General features: G+C 48.7%; 2 protein-coding genes across 3 annotated transcripts in view; both read left to right on the top strand.

Annotated features, from left to right (window-relative positions):
* The window catches only part of LOC121000616 (zinc finger protein 436-like), a 684,763-nt gene that overhangs the window by 370,212 nt on the left and 299,864 nt on the right, over positions 1-14,687 (top strand). The window lies entirely within an intron of this gene.
* CDK6 (cyclin dependent kinase 6) overlaps positions 10,243-14,687 on the top strand; it is a 163,887-nt gene continuing 159,442 nt past the window's right edge. Inside the window, exons 1-2 of the mRNA XM_040431178.1 lie at positions 10,243-10,624; positions 12,302-12,775. Coding sequence (XP_040287112.1) covers positions 12,537-12,775 — 239 coding nt within the window. The 5' untranslated portion in view covers positions 10,243-10,624; positions 12,302-12,536. The remainder of the gene's footprint in view (positions 10,625-12,301; positions 12,776-14,687) is intronic.

Raw genomic sequence — 14,687 nt, 5'->3', positions numbered from 1 at the left:
CTGCTCTACCAGCACTGAGCATACTGGAGGTGTATGTGTATATACTGCCCTACCAGCACTGAGCATACTGGAGGTGTATGTGTATATACTGCCCTACCAGCACTGAGTATACTGGAGGTGTATGTGTATATACTGCCCTACCAGCACTGAGTATACTGGAGGTGTATGTGTATATACTGCCATGCCAGCACTGAGCATACTGGAGGTATATGTGTATATACTGCCTTGCCAGCACTGAGCATACTGGAGGTATATGTGTATATACTGCCCTACCAGCACTGAGCATACTGGAGGTATATAGTAGTACACATCCAGTATACTCAGTGCTAGTAAGGCAGTATATACACACATACACCTCCAGTATACTCAGTGCTGGTAGGGCAGTATATAGCAGTACACCTTTAGCATGCTCAGTGGGGCAGTATATACACATACACCTCCAGTATGCTCAGTGGGGCAGTATATAGCAGTACACCTCCAGTATACTCAGTGGAGCAGTATATACACATACACCTCCAGTATGCTCAGTGCTGGTAGGGGAGTATATAGCAGTACACCTCCAGTATGCTCAGTGGAGCAGTATATAGCAGTACACCTCCAGTATGCCCAGTGGGGCAGTATATAGCAGTACACCTCCAGTATGCCCAGTGGGGCAGTATATAGCAGTACACCTCCAGTATGCTCAGTGTGGCAGTATATAGCAGTACACCTCCAGTATGCCCAGTGGGGCAGTATATAGCAGTACACCTCCAGTATGCTCAGTGGGGCAGTATATAGCAGTACACCTCCAGTATGCTCAGTGGGGCAGTATATAACAGTACACCTCCAGTATGCCCAGTGGGGCAGTATATAGCAGTACACCTCCAGTATGCCCAGTGGGGCAGTATATAGCAGTACACCTCCAGTATACTCAGTGGGGCAGTATATCTCCAATATCCTCAGTGGGGCAGTATATAGCAGTACACCTCCAGTATACTCAGTGGGGCAGTATATAGCAGTACACCTCCAATATGCTCAGTGGGGCAGTATATAGCAGTACACCTCCAGTATGCCCAGTGGGGCAGTATATAGCAGTACACCTCCAGTATGCCCAGTGGGGCAGTATATAGCAGTACACCTCCAGTATGCTCACTATATAGCAGTACACCTCCAGTATGCCCAGTGGGGCAGTATATAGCAGTACACCTTTAGTATGCCCAGTGGGGCAGTATATAGCAGTACACCTCCAGTATGCTCAGTGGAGCAGTACACCTCCAGTATGCCCAGTGGGGCAGTATATAGCAGTACACCTCCAGTATGCTCAGTGGAGCAGTATATAGCAGTACACCTCCTGTATGCTCAGTGGAGCAGTATATAAAAGTACACCTCCAGTATGCCCAGTGGGGCAGTATATAGCAGTACACCTCCAGTATGCTCAGTGGGGCAGTATATACACATACACCTCCAGTATACTCAGTGGAGCAGTATATAGCAGTACACCTCCAGTATGCCCAGTGGGGCAGTATATAGCAGTACACCTCCAGTATGCCCAGTGGGGCAGTATATAGCAGTACACCTCCAGTATGCTCAGTGGAGCAGTATATAGCAGTACACCTCCAGTATGCTCAGTGGGGCAGTATATAGCAGTACACCTCCAGTATGCCCAGTGGGGCAGTATATAGCAGTACACCTTTAGTATGCTCAGTGGGGCAGTATATAGCAGTACACCTTTAGTATGCTCAGTGGGGCAGTATATAGCAGTACACCTTTAGTATGCTCAGTGGGGCAGTATATAGCAGTACACCTCCAGTATGCTCAGTGGAGCAGTATATAGCAGTACACCTCCAGTATGCTCAGTGGAGCAGTATATAAAAGTACACCTCCAGTATGCTCAGTGCTGGTAGGGCAGTATATACACATACACCTCCAGTATACTCAGTGCTGGTAGGGCAGTATATACACATATACCTCCAGTATACTCAGTGCTGGTAGGGCAGTATATACACATACACCTCCAGTATGCTCAGTGCTGGTAGGGGAGTATATAGCAGTACACCTCCAGTATGCTCAGTGCTGGTAGGGCAGTATATACACATATACCTCCAGTATGCTTAGTGCTGGTAGGGCAGTATATACACATATACCTCCAGTATGCTCAGTGCTGGTAGGGCAGTATATACACATACACCTCCAGTATGCTCAGTGCTGGTAGGGCAGTATATACACATACACCTCCAGTATGCTCAGTGCTGGTAGGGCAGTATATACACATACACCTCCAGTATGCTCAGTGCTGGTAGGGCAGTATATACACATATACCTCCAGTATGCTCAGTGCTGGTAGGGCAGTATATACACATACACCTCCAGTATGCTCAGTGCTGGTAGGGCAGTATATACACATACACCTCCAGTATGCTCAGTGCTGGTAGGGAGTATATACGCACACACCTACAGTATGCTCAGTGCTGGTAGGGCAGTATATACGCACACACCTCCAGTATACTTAGTGCTGGTAGGGCATTATATACACACATACTGCCCTACCAGCACTGAGTATACTGGAGGTGTACTGATATATACTGCCCTACCAGCACTGAGCATACTGGAGGTGTATGTGTATATAAAGCCCTACCAGCACTGAGTATACTGGAGGTATATATACTGCCCTACCAGCACTGAGCATACTGAAGGTGTATGTGTATATAAAGCCCTACCAGCACTGAGCATACTGGAGGTGTATGTGTATATACTGACCTGCCAGCAGTGAGCATACTGGAGGTGTATGTGTATATACTGCCCTACCAGCACTGAGCATACTGGAGGTGTACTGCTATTTACTGCCCTACCAGCACTGAGCATACTGGAGGTGTATGTGTATATACTGCCCTGCCAGCAGTGAGCATACTGGAGGTGTATGTGTATATACTGCCCTACCAGCACTGAGCATACTGGAGGTGTACTGCTATATACTGCCCTACCAGCACTGAGCATACTGGAGGTGTATGTGTATATACTGCCCTACCAGCACTGAGTATACTGGAGGTGTATGTGTATATACAGCCCTACCAGCACTGAGCATACTGGAGGTGTATGTGTATATACTGATCTACCAGCACTGAGCATACTGGAGGTGTATGTGTATATACTGCCCTACCAGCACTGAGCATACTGGAGGTGTATGTGTATATACTGCCCTACCAGCACTGAGCATACTGGAGGTGTATGTGTATATACTGCCCTACCAGCACTGAGTATACTGGAGGTGTATGTGTATATACTGCCCTACCAGCACTGAGTATACTGGAGGTGTATGTGTATATACTGCCCTGCCAGCACTGAGCATACTGGAGGTATATGTGTATATACTGCCCTACCAGCACTGAGCATACTGGAGGTATATAGTAGTACACATCCAGTATACTCAGTGCTAGTAAGGCAGTATATACACACATACACCTCCAGTATACTCAGTGCTGGTAGGGCAGTATATAGCAGTACACCTTTAGCATGCTCAGTTGGGCAGTATATACACATACACCTCCAGTATGCTCAGTGGGGCAGTATATAGCAGTACACCTCCAGTATACTAAGTGGAGCAGTATATACACATACACCTCCAGTATGCTCAGTGCTGGTAGGGGAGTATATAGCAGTACACCTCCAGTATGCTCAGTGGAGCAGTATATAGCAGTACACCTCCAGTATGCCCAGTGGGGCAGTATATAGCAGTACACCTCCAGTATGCTCAGTGGGGCAGTATATAGCAGTACACCTCCAGTATGCTCAGTGGGGCAGTATATAGCAGTACACCTCCAGTATGCCCAGTGGGGCAGTATATAGCAGTACACCTCCAGTATGCTCAGTGGGGCAGTATATAACAGTACACCTCCAGTATGCCCAGTGGGGCAGTATATAGCAGTACACCTCCAGTATGCCCAGTGGGGCAGTATATAGCAGTACACCTCCAGTATGCCCAGTGGGGCAGTATATAGCAGTACACCTCCAGTATGCTCAGTGGGGCAGTATATCTCCAATATCCTCAGTGGGGCAGTATATAGCAGTACACCTTTAGTATGCTCAGTGGGGCAGTATATAGCAGTACACCTCCAGTATGCTCAGTGGAGCAGTATATAGCAGTACACCTCCAGTATGCTCAGTGGGGCAGTATATAGCAGTACACCTCCAGTATGCTCAGTATATAGCAGTACACCTCCAGTATGCTCAGTGGGGCAGTATATAGCAGTACACCTTTAGTATGCTCAGTGGGGCAGTATATAGCAGTACACCTCCAGTATGCTCAGTGGAGCAGTATATAGCAGTACACCTCCAGTATGCTCAGTGGGGCAGTATATACACATACACCTCCAGTATGCTCAGTGGAGCAGTATATAGCAGTACACCTCCAGTATGCCCAGTGGGGCAGTATATAGCAGTACACCTCCAGTATGCTCAGTGGAGCAGTATATAGCAGTACACCTCCAGTATGCCCAGTGGGGCAGTATATAGCAGTACACCTCCAGTATGCTCAGTGGAGCAGTATATAGCAGTACACCTCCTGTATGCTCAGTGGAGCAGTATATAAAAGTACACCTCCAGTATGCCCAGTGGGGCAGTATATAGCAGTACACCTCCAGCATGCTCAGTGGGGCAGTATATACACATACACCTCCAGTATACTCAGTGGAGCAGTATATAGCAGTACACCTCCAGTATGCCCAGTGGGGCAGTATATAGCAGTACACCTCCAGTATGCTCAGTGGAGCAGTATATAGCAGTACACCTCCAGTATGCCCAGTGGGGCAGTATATAGCAGTACACCTCCAGTATGCCCAGTGGGGCAGTATATAGCAGTACACCTCCAGTATGCTCAGTGGAGCAGTATATAGCAGTACACCTCCAGTATGCTCAGTGGGGCAGTATATAGCAGTACACCTCCAGTATGCCCAGTGGGGCAGTATATAGCAGTACACCTTTAGTATGCTCAGTGGGGCAGTATATAGCAGTACACCTTTAGTATGCTCAGTGGGGCAGTATATAGCAGTACACCTCCAGTATGCTCAGTGGAGCAGTATATAGCAGTACACCTCCAGTATGCTCAGTGGAGCAGTATATAAAAGTACACCTCCAGTATGCTCAGTGGGGCAGTATATAGCAGTACACCTTTAGTATGCTCAGTGGGGCAGTATATAGCAGTACACCTCCAGTATGCTCAGTGGGGCAGTATATAGCAGTACACCTCCAGTATGCTCAGTGGGGCAGTATATAGCAGTACACCTCCAGTATGCTCAGTGCTGGTAGGGCAGTATATACACATACACCTCCAGTATACTCAGTGCTGGTAGGGCAGTATATACACATATACCTCCAGTATGCTCAGTGCTGGTAGGGGAGTATATAGCAGTACACCTCCAGTATGCTCAGTGCTGGTAGGGCAGTATATACACATACACCTCCAGTATGCTCAGTGCTGGTAGGGCAGTATATACACATACACCTCCAGTATACTCAGTGGGGCAGTATATACACATACACCTCCAGTATGCTCAGTGCTGACAGGGCAGTATATACACATACACCTCCAGTATGCTCAGTGCTGGTAGGGCAGTATATAGCAGTACACCTCCAGTATGCTCAGTGCTGGTAGGGCAGTATATACACATATACCTCCAGTATGCTTAGTGCTGGCAGGGCAGTATATACACATACACCTCCAGTATACTCAGTGCTGGTAGGGCAGTATTATACACATACACCTCCAGTATGCTCAGTGCTGGTAGGGCAGTATATACACATACACCTCCAGTATGCTCAGTGCTGGTAGGGCAGTATATACATATACACCTCCAGTATGCTCAGTGCTGGTAGGGCAGTATATACACATATACCTCCAGTATGCTCAGTGCTGGTAGGGCAGTATATACACATACACCTCCAGTATGCTCAGTGCTGGTAGGGCAGTATATACACATACACCTCCAGTATGCTCAGTGCTGGTAGGGAGTATATACGCACACACCTCCAGTATACTCAGTGCTGGTAGGGCATTATATACACACATACTGCCCTACCAGCACTGAGTATACTGGAGGTGTACTGATATATACTGCCCTACCAGCACTGAGCATACTGGAGGTGTATGTGTATATAAAGCCCTACCAGCACTGAGTATACTGGAGGTATATATACTGCCCTACCAGCACTGAGCATACTGAAGGTGTATGTGTATATAAAGCCCTACCAGCACTGAGTATACTGGAGGTATATATACTGCCCTACCAGCACTGAGCATACTGGAGGTGTATGTGTATATACTGACCTGCCAGCAGTGAGCATACTGGAGGTGTATGTGTATATACTGCCCTACCAGCACTGAGCATACTGGAGGTGTACTGCTATTTACTGCCCTACCAGCACTGAGCATACTGGAGGTGTATGTGTATATACTGCCCTGCCAGCAGTGAGCATACTGGAGGTGTATGTGTATATACTGCCCTACCAGCACTGAGCATACTGGAGGTGTATGTGTATATACTGCCCTACCAGCACTGAGCATACTGGAGGTGTATGTGTATATACTGCCCTACCAGCACTGAGTATACTGGAGGTGTATGTGTATATACAGCCCTACCAGCACTGAGCATACTGGAGGTGTATGTGTATATACTGCTCTACCAGCACTGAGCATACTGGAGGTGTATGTGTATATACTGCCCTACCAGCACTGAGCATACTGGAGGTGTATGTGTATATACTGCCCTACCAGCACTGAGTATACTGGAGGTGTATGTGTATATACTGCCCTACCAGCACTGAGTATACTGGAGGTGTATGTGTATATACTGCCTTGCCAGCACTGAGCATACTGGAGGTATATGTGTATATACTGCCTTGCCAGCACTGATTATACTGGAGGTATATGTGTATATACTGCCCTACCAGCACTGAGCATACTGGAGGTATATAGTAGTACACATCCAGTATACTCAGTGCTAGTAAGGCAGTATATACACACATACACCTCCAGTATACTCAGTGCTGGTAGGGCAGTATATAGCAGTACACCTTTAGCATGCTCAGTGGGGCAGTATATACACATACACCTCCAGTATGCTCAGTGGGGCAGTATATAGCAGTACACCTCCAGTATACTCAGTGGAGCAGTATATACACATACACCTCCAGTATGCTCAGTGCTGGTAGGGGAGTATATAGCAGTACACCTCCAGTATGCTCAGTGGAGCAGTATATAGCAGTACACCTCCAGTATGCCCAGTGGGGCAGTATATAGCAGTACACCTCCAGTATGCCCAGTGGGGCAGTATATAGCAGTACACCTCCAGTATGCCCAGTGGGGCAGTATATAGCAGTACACCTCCAGTATGCTCAGTGGGGCAGTATATAGCAGTACACCTCCAGTATGCCCAGTGGGGCAGTATATAGCAGTACACCTCCAGTATGCCCAGTGGGGCAGTATATAGCAGTACACCTCCAGTATGCTCAGTGGGGCAGTATATAGCAGTACACCTCCAGTATGCTCAGTGGGGCAGTATATAGCAGTACACCTCCAGTATGCTCAGTGGGGCAGTATATAACAGTACACCTCCAGTATGCCCAGTGGGGCAGTATATAGCAGTACACCTCCAGTATGCCCAGTGGGGCAGTATATAGCAGTACACCTCCAGTATACTCAGTGGGGCAGTATATCTCCAATATCCTCAGTGGGGCAGTATATAGCAGTACACCTCCAGTATACTCAGTGGGGCAGTATATAGCAGTACACCTCCAATATGCTCAGTGGGGCAGTATATAGCAGTACACCTCCAGTATGCCCAGTGGGGCAGTATATAGCAGTACACCTCCAGTATGCCCAGTGGGGCAGTATATAGCAGTACACCTCCAGTATGCTCACTATATAGCAGTACACCTCCAGTATGCCCAGTGGGGCAGTATATAGCAGTACACCTTTAGTATGCCCAGTGGGGCAGTATATAGCAGTACACCTCCAGTATGCTCAGTGGAGCAGTATATAGCAGTACACCTCCAGTATGCTCAGTGGAGCAGTATATAGCAGTACACCTCCAGTATGCTCAGTGGGGCAGTATATAGCAGTACACCTCCAGTATGCTCAGTGGAGCAGTATATAGCAGTACACCTTTAGTATGCTCAGTGGGGCAGTATATAGCAGTACACCTCCAGTATGCCCAGTGGGGCAGTATATAGCAGTACACCTCCAGTATGCTCAGTATATAGCAGTACACCTCCAGTATGCTCAGTGGGGCAGTATATAGCAGTACACCTCCAGTATGCCCAGTGGGGCAGTATATAGCAGTACACCTCCAGTATGCTCAGTATATAGCAGTACACCTCCAGTATGCTCAGTGGAGCAGTATATAGCAGTACACCTCCAGTATGCTCAGTGGGGCAGTATATAGCAGTACACCTCCAGTATGCTCAGTATATAGCAGTACACCTCCAGTATGCTCAGTGGAGCAGTATATAGCAGTACACCTCCAGTATGCTCAGTGGGGCAGTATATAGCAGTACACCTTTAGTATGCTCAGTGGGGCAGTATATAGCAGTACACCTCCAGTATGTTCAGTATATAGCAGTACACCTCCAGTATGCCCAGTGGGGCAGTATATAGCAGTACACCTCCAGTATGCTCAGTGGGGCAGTATATAGCAGTACACCTCCAGTATGCTCAGTATATAGCAGTACACCTCCAGTATGCCCAGTGGGGCAGTATATAGCAGTACACCTCCAGTATGCTCAGTATATAGCAGTACACCTCCAGTATGCTCAGTGGGGCAGTATATACACATACACCTCCAGTATGCTCAGTGGAGCAGTATATACACATACACCTCCAGTATACTCAGTGAAGCAGTATATAGCAGTACACCTCCAGTATGCCCAGTGGGGCAGTATATAGCAGTACACCTCCAGTATGCTCAGTGGGGCAGTATATAGCAGTACACCTCCAGTATGCCCAGTGGGGCAGTATATAGCAGTACACCTCCAGTATGCTCAGTGGGGCAGTATATAGCAGCACACCTCCAGTATGCCCAGTGGGGCAGTATATAGCAGTACACCTCCAGTATGCCCAGTGGGGCAGTATATAGCAGTACACCTCCAGTATGCTCAGTGGGGCAGTATATAGCAGTACACCTCCAGTATGCTCAGTGGGGCAGTATATAGCAGTACATCTCCAGTATGCCCAGTGGGGCAGTATATAGCAGTACACCTCCAGTATGCCCAGTGGGGCAGTATATAGCAGTACACCTCCAGTATGCTCAGTGGGGCAGTATATAGCAGTACACCTCCAGTATGCTCAGTGGGGCAGTATATAGCAGTACACCTCCAGTATGCTCAGTGGGGCAGTATATAGCAGTACACCTCCAGTATGCTCAGAGGGGCAGTATATAGCAGTACACCTCCAGTATGCCCAGTGGGGCAGTATATAGCAGTACACGTCCAGTATGCTCAGTATATAGCAGTACACCTCCAGTATGCTCAGTGGGGCAGTATATAGCAGTACACCTCCAGTATGCTCAGTGGGGCAGTATATAGCAGTACACCTCCAGTATGCTCAGTGGGGCAGTATATACATATACACCTCCAGTATGCCCAGTGGGGCAGTATATAGCAGTACACCTCCAGTATGCCCAGTGGGGCAGTATATAGCAGTACACCTCCAGTATGCTCAGTGGAGCAGTATATAGCAGTACACCTCCAGTATGCCCAGTGGGGCAGTATATAGCAGTACACCTCCAGTATGCCCAGTGGGGCAGTATATAGCAGTACACGTCCAGTATGCTCAGTATATAGCAGTACACCTCCAGTATGCTCAGTGGGGCAGTATATAGCAGTGCACCTTTAGTATGCCCAGTGGGGCAGTATATAGCAGTACACCTCCAGTATGCCCAGTGGGGCAGTATATAGCAGTACACCTCCAGTATGCTCAGTGGGGCAGTATATAGCAGCACACCTCCAGTATGCCCAGTGGGGCAGTATATAGCAGTACACCTCCAGTATGCTCAGTATATAGCAGTACACCTCCAGTATGCCCAGTGGGGCAGTATATAGCAGTACACCTCCAGTATGCTCAGTATATAGCAGTACACCTCCAGTATGCTCAGTGGGGCAGTATATAGCAGTACACCTCCAGTATGCCCGGCGCTGTGCTCCGGGGTTTGCAGTGAGTGCAGCCCAGACACAGCGCAGAGGAGGCGGCGGCGCTTTGTAGTCGGGGAGGAATGCGGAAATGTACAAGCCCCGTGTCAAACTTTTGAAGAGGGGTCAAGTCACATTGAGCAGCGTGGGAAAAGCAGCAACAAAAAGACTGCGGGAAGAAAGCGCCGAGCGGCGGCGGCGGAGGAGAAGGGGCGGCGGCGGCTCCCTCGGCCCCTGCTATGGGCCAGCTGCTGACTGGTGCCCGGCTGAGTGCGCGGCTTCCCCCTCTGTGGTGACCCTGCCCCTTGTGCTCCACTGTGGATGGCTGAGCCGAGCCGAGCAGAGCTACCTGTGTGGCCCGGCCGGGGCTCTGCCGCATGGACCATGTGAAGAGCCGCAGCGGTACCTGGACCTCACCCCCTCCCCCCGTGCCCACTTGGATGCCCCTGTCGCCTCTGCCCAGCTGCAGGTAAATGCATGTAGAGACCCATGCCACCCCAGCCCTGCTAACACTGCATTGTGCAGATGCCATGTGCTCTGTAACCCTTTAGGATCCTGCATTGCTCTGCAGACAGGTCATAAACACAAGACTGACGAAGCTTAGTCGCCGCGTCCGACGACATCGAGGCGACGACTGAACGCGGTGCTTTACGATCCGTCGCAGCCGTATAATTCTCACCGCATCGCCACCGATAACGCAGATAATCTCCCTGGTGGATCAGATCTTTTACGAAGCCTTCTGACGGATCAGCAGAGTCCGACGGAGCACCGAGGCGCGTTTCAAGCCTATCGATTATCGTTTACGTAATAAAAAAAATCTCCGTTACAGATTTTTTAACTGCTGAAAAATCGGTGCTGTTTTTCACACTTTTTAAAAAAAATTTAGATGCAATTTTTGAATGCACTTTTTGATACGGTTTTGACGTGGTTTTTCGTCCTGTCCATCTCTGCGGGAACTCTGGACACGAATTCCACGCATCGAGCACGGGCGCGTTACTTTTTTTTTCTTCCGCGCTGAAAAAAAAAAGCGATATGTATATGCCCCATTTTAATCGGAGGAGGTGCTGACGCTGCATGGCACTTTTTTTTTTTTTTTTACGCGACAAGAATCCATACCCTTAGTGATTCTGCACGGATCCAGTTATAAGATTCGAGATCGGTGCAAGGCGGGCGCCGGTGGGGTGGTAAAGGGTTAACGGGACCTCGTACCGTATTCATTTAAAGGTCCAGGCGCGTGGTAACATCTGCAGAAAACGGGAGGAATGTAATCTACATAGAAAGCAGCCATACTGGGTAATATTTCATTTCCATTAAGGCGAAGAATTTTCGGGGAGGGTGAGGGGGTTACGTCACCCTCACCCATATGTACCCCCCCCCCCCACACCTTATTCGCAGCGCAATTTAGCTCTGAGAAGTTTTGTCAATGTTAATATATATATAAATTTTTTTGCAAAAATAACACAATTACAAGAGAATCCTACGACTAATTAGTATTCCTATATGGCGCCATCGTCACCCGTGGCGCTGTACGTTCTATAATGCTGCGCAGACTACAATGACGGCCCGTTTCTGGTATTCTGTACACACGACTCACGATACGGTTGGGGGGGGGCGCGGCGTGACTGGTCGGACTCAGACATATATATATATATATATTGACGGCACTATGGCGAGCGGTCATTTATACTACGGGGAGGGGTACCTTTAATGTCATACCATTGTGCCACTTTGCTCTTATTTAAATTTCCTAAATTTGTTAAATTTCTGAAATGTTCCCTAAAAGGGGGAAATAATTTGATGCATTAAGCGCAATATTTAGCGACCTATTCCACGTATGTCGCAGGTGTGCGCCATACGTGGAATAGAGACGCTGCGTCTGTGTCAATTTAAAGCGGGATCTATAGCATCTTTATGATATAATCATGGCATAGATGTAGCAGAGCTGAAGCTGTCCCGGAGCAGGTTAGTGCACTGTGATAGCTCTCAGCAGTCCTGCGTACATTCAGGTATCGCGATCAGCTCTGCTACATCCGTCAGGATGGTTGGAAATGTAGCACCCGGGTTGAGTGGCGTGAGTTTGTGTGGGTGTCGGTGGCAGTGTTTCACACCCGTGTTTTTGCTGTGTCTCCCCCCCCCCCCCCCCCAGATAATGTGACCTCCTTGGGCTGGCGCTATCTATGTGCTGCTTCCTGCATCTCTCCGTCCAGCTGTGCGCGGCTGTGCCTGCAGCTGTCTTAAGGAGCTCCAGACCGTCTCAGTCCTAGGAAGCCCTCTCCACATCTGGATTACAAGAAAGGAGGAGGAAGATTGAATCTTGGGCTCCTATCTCGTCCCTGGACCCCCCCCCCCCCCCCCCCCCCTCTCCCCTACATCCAAAGGCGATGATGACGATGGAGAAGAAGGACGGCCTGGCAGATCAACAGTACGAGTGTGTAGCCGAGATCGGGGAGGGGGCGTACGGCAAGGTGTTCAAGGCTCGCGACCTGAAGAATGGAGGGCGTTTTGTTGCCCTGAAGCGGGTGCGAGTGCAGACCGGAGAAGAGGGGATGCCGCTGTCCACCATCCGGGAGGTGGCGGTTCTGCGGCACCTGGAGACCTTCGAGCATCCTAACGTGGTCAGGTGAGAACGGGTCACTTTTATCTGTCACAGTTCATGGCGTAGCCCCTCCTGGGTCGTAAAGTTGAAGAGCGGCGCAGACAGTCATTGTTTTATCTCAGCTGCTGCAGAACCTCTTGGACGTGACAAATTTAGCGGTTAGGGGGACAGATCTGGCATTGGAAAGTGATTAAACATTTCAATCTGCGGTAGATTATTTATCCACGTCTCTGGGAAAGTTGGGTGACAACCAAGATGGCCACTACTGCACGTATCGCAAGGGTTGTCACCCGTATTTCCCAGTTACATCATCTTCTTCTCTGGCAATCTGCAGCAGGACAAGCTCTGTGTGTATATAATATTCATAATTTATAATATATATTCTTTTTTGAAGGAAATGTCCATAAATTACAATTTGACGTGACATGACGACCCTTACTTATGTTGAGATTTTGCTTCGCTGTGACCGTAGGTCTGATTCATATTGTTCGTAGCAAAAAAAAAACGATGAGCTTTTAAGAAGAAATATATATGTATGTGTGTATTATGAGGTTCTGCAGCAGCTGAGGTGTGTATTATGAGGTTCTGCAGCAGCTGAGGTGTGTATTATGAGGTTCTGCAGCAGCTGAGGTGTGTATTATGAGGTTCTGCAGCAGCTGAGGTGTGTATTATGAGGTTCTGCAGCAGCTGAGGTGTGTATTATGAGGTTCTGCAGCAGCTGAGGTGTGTATTATGAGGTTCTGCAGCAGCTGAGGTGTGTATTATGATGTTCTGCAGCGGCTGAGGTGTGCATTATGAGGTTCTGCAGCAGCTGAGGTGTGTATGAGGTTCTGAAGTAGCTGAGGTGTGCATTATGAGGTTCTGCAGCAGCTGAGGTGTGTATTAGGAGGTTCTACAGTAGCTGAGGTGTGTATTATGATGTTCTGCAGCGGCTGAGGTGTGTATTAGGAGGTTCTACAGTAGCTGAGGTGTGTATTAGGAGGTTCTGCAGCAGCTGAGGTGTGTATTATGAGGTTCTGCAGCAGCTGAGGTGTGTATGAGGTTCTGCAGCAGCTGAGGTGTGTATGAGGTTCTGCAGCAGCTGAGGTGTGTGAGGTTCTGCAGCAGCTGAGGTGTGTATGAGGTTCTGCAGCAGCTGAGGTGTGTATGAGGTTCTGCAGCAGCTGAGGTGTGTATGAGGTTCTGCAGCAGCTGAGGTGTGTATGAGGTTCTGCAGCAGCTGAGGTGTGTATGAGGTTCTGCAGCAGCTGAGGTGTGTATGAGGTTCTGCAGCAGCTGAGGTGTGTATGAGGTTCTGAAGTAGCTGAGGTGTGTATTAGGAGGTTCTGCAGCGGCTGAGGTGTGTATTAGGAGGTTCTGCAGCAGCTGAGGTGTGTATTAGGAGGTTCTGCAGCAGCTGAGGTGTGTATTATGAGGTTCTGCAGCAGCTGAGGTGTGTATTATGAGGTTCTGCAGCAGCTGAGGTGTGTATTATGAGGTTCTGCAGCAGCTGAGGTGTGTATGAGGTTCTGCAGCAGCTGAGGTGTGTATTATGAGGTTCTACAGTAGCTGATGTGTGTATTATGAGGTTCTGCAGCAGCTGAGGTGTGTATGAGGTTCTGAAGTAGCTGAGGTGTGTATTAGGAGGTTCTGCAGCGGCTGAGGTGTGTATTAGGAGGTTCTGCAGGATCTTGGATCCACACATTGTAGCTGATGAAGAATCTCTTCTCATGCACATGACTGTATTTTACACCAGTGTCTGATCACACAGGGACCCGTTAATTTCTATGGGTCCTCAAAAAACAGCCAGCACGTAGTTGTCATCCGTGTGCTGTCCATATCCGTGTGACCGTTCCTCAAATTATAGAACATGTCCTACTCTTGTCCGTTTCGCAGACTAGCCATTTCTACTGGGGAAGGGGGATGCGGATTGCACACGGACGGTATCCATAGTTTG

This window comes from Bufo bufo, chromosome 5 (assembly GCF_905171765.1).
Source record: "Bufo bufo chromosome 5, aBufBuf1.1, whole genome shotgun sequence".
Lineage (NCBI taxonomy): Eukaryota > Metazoa > Chordata > Amphibia > Anura > Bufonidae > Bufo > Bufo bufo.
The sequence above is the reverse complement of the archived record's forward strand: the minus strand, read 5'-3'. Positions and strand labels throughout refer to the sequence as shown.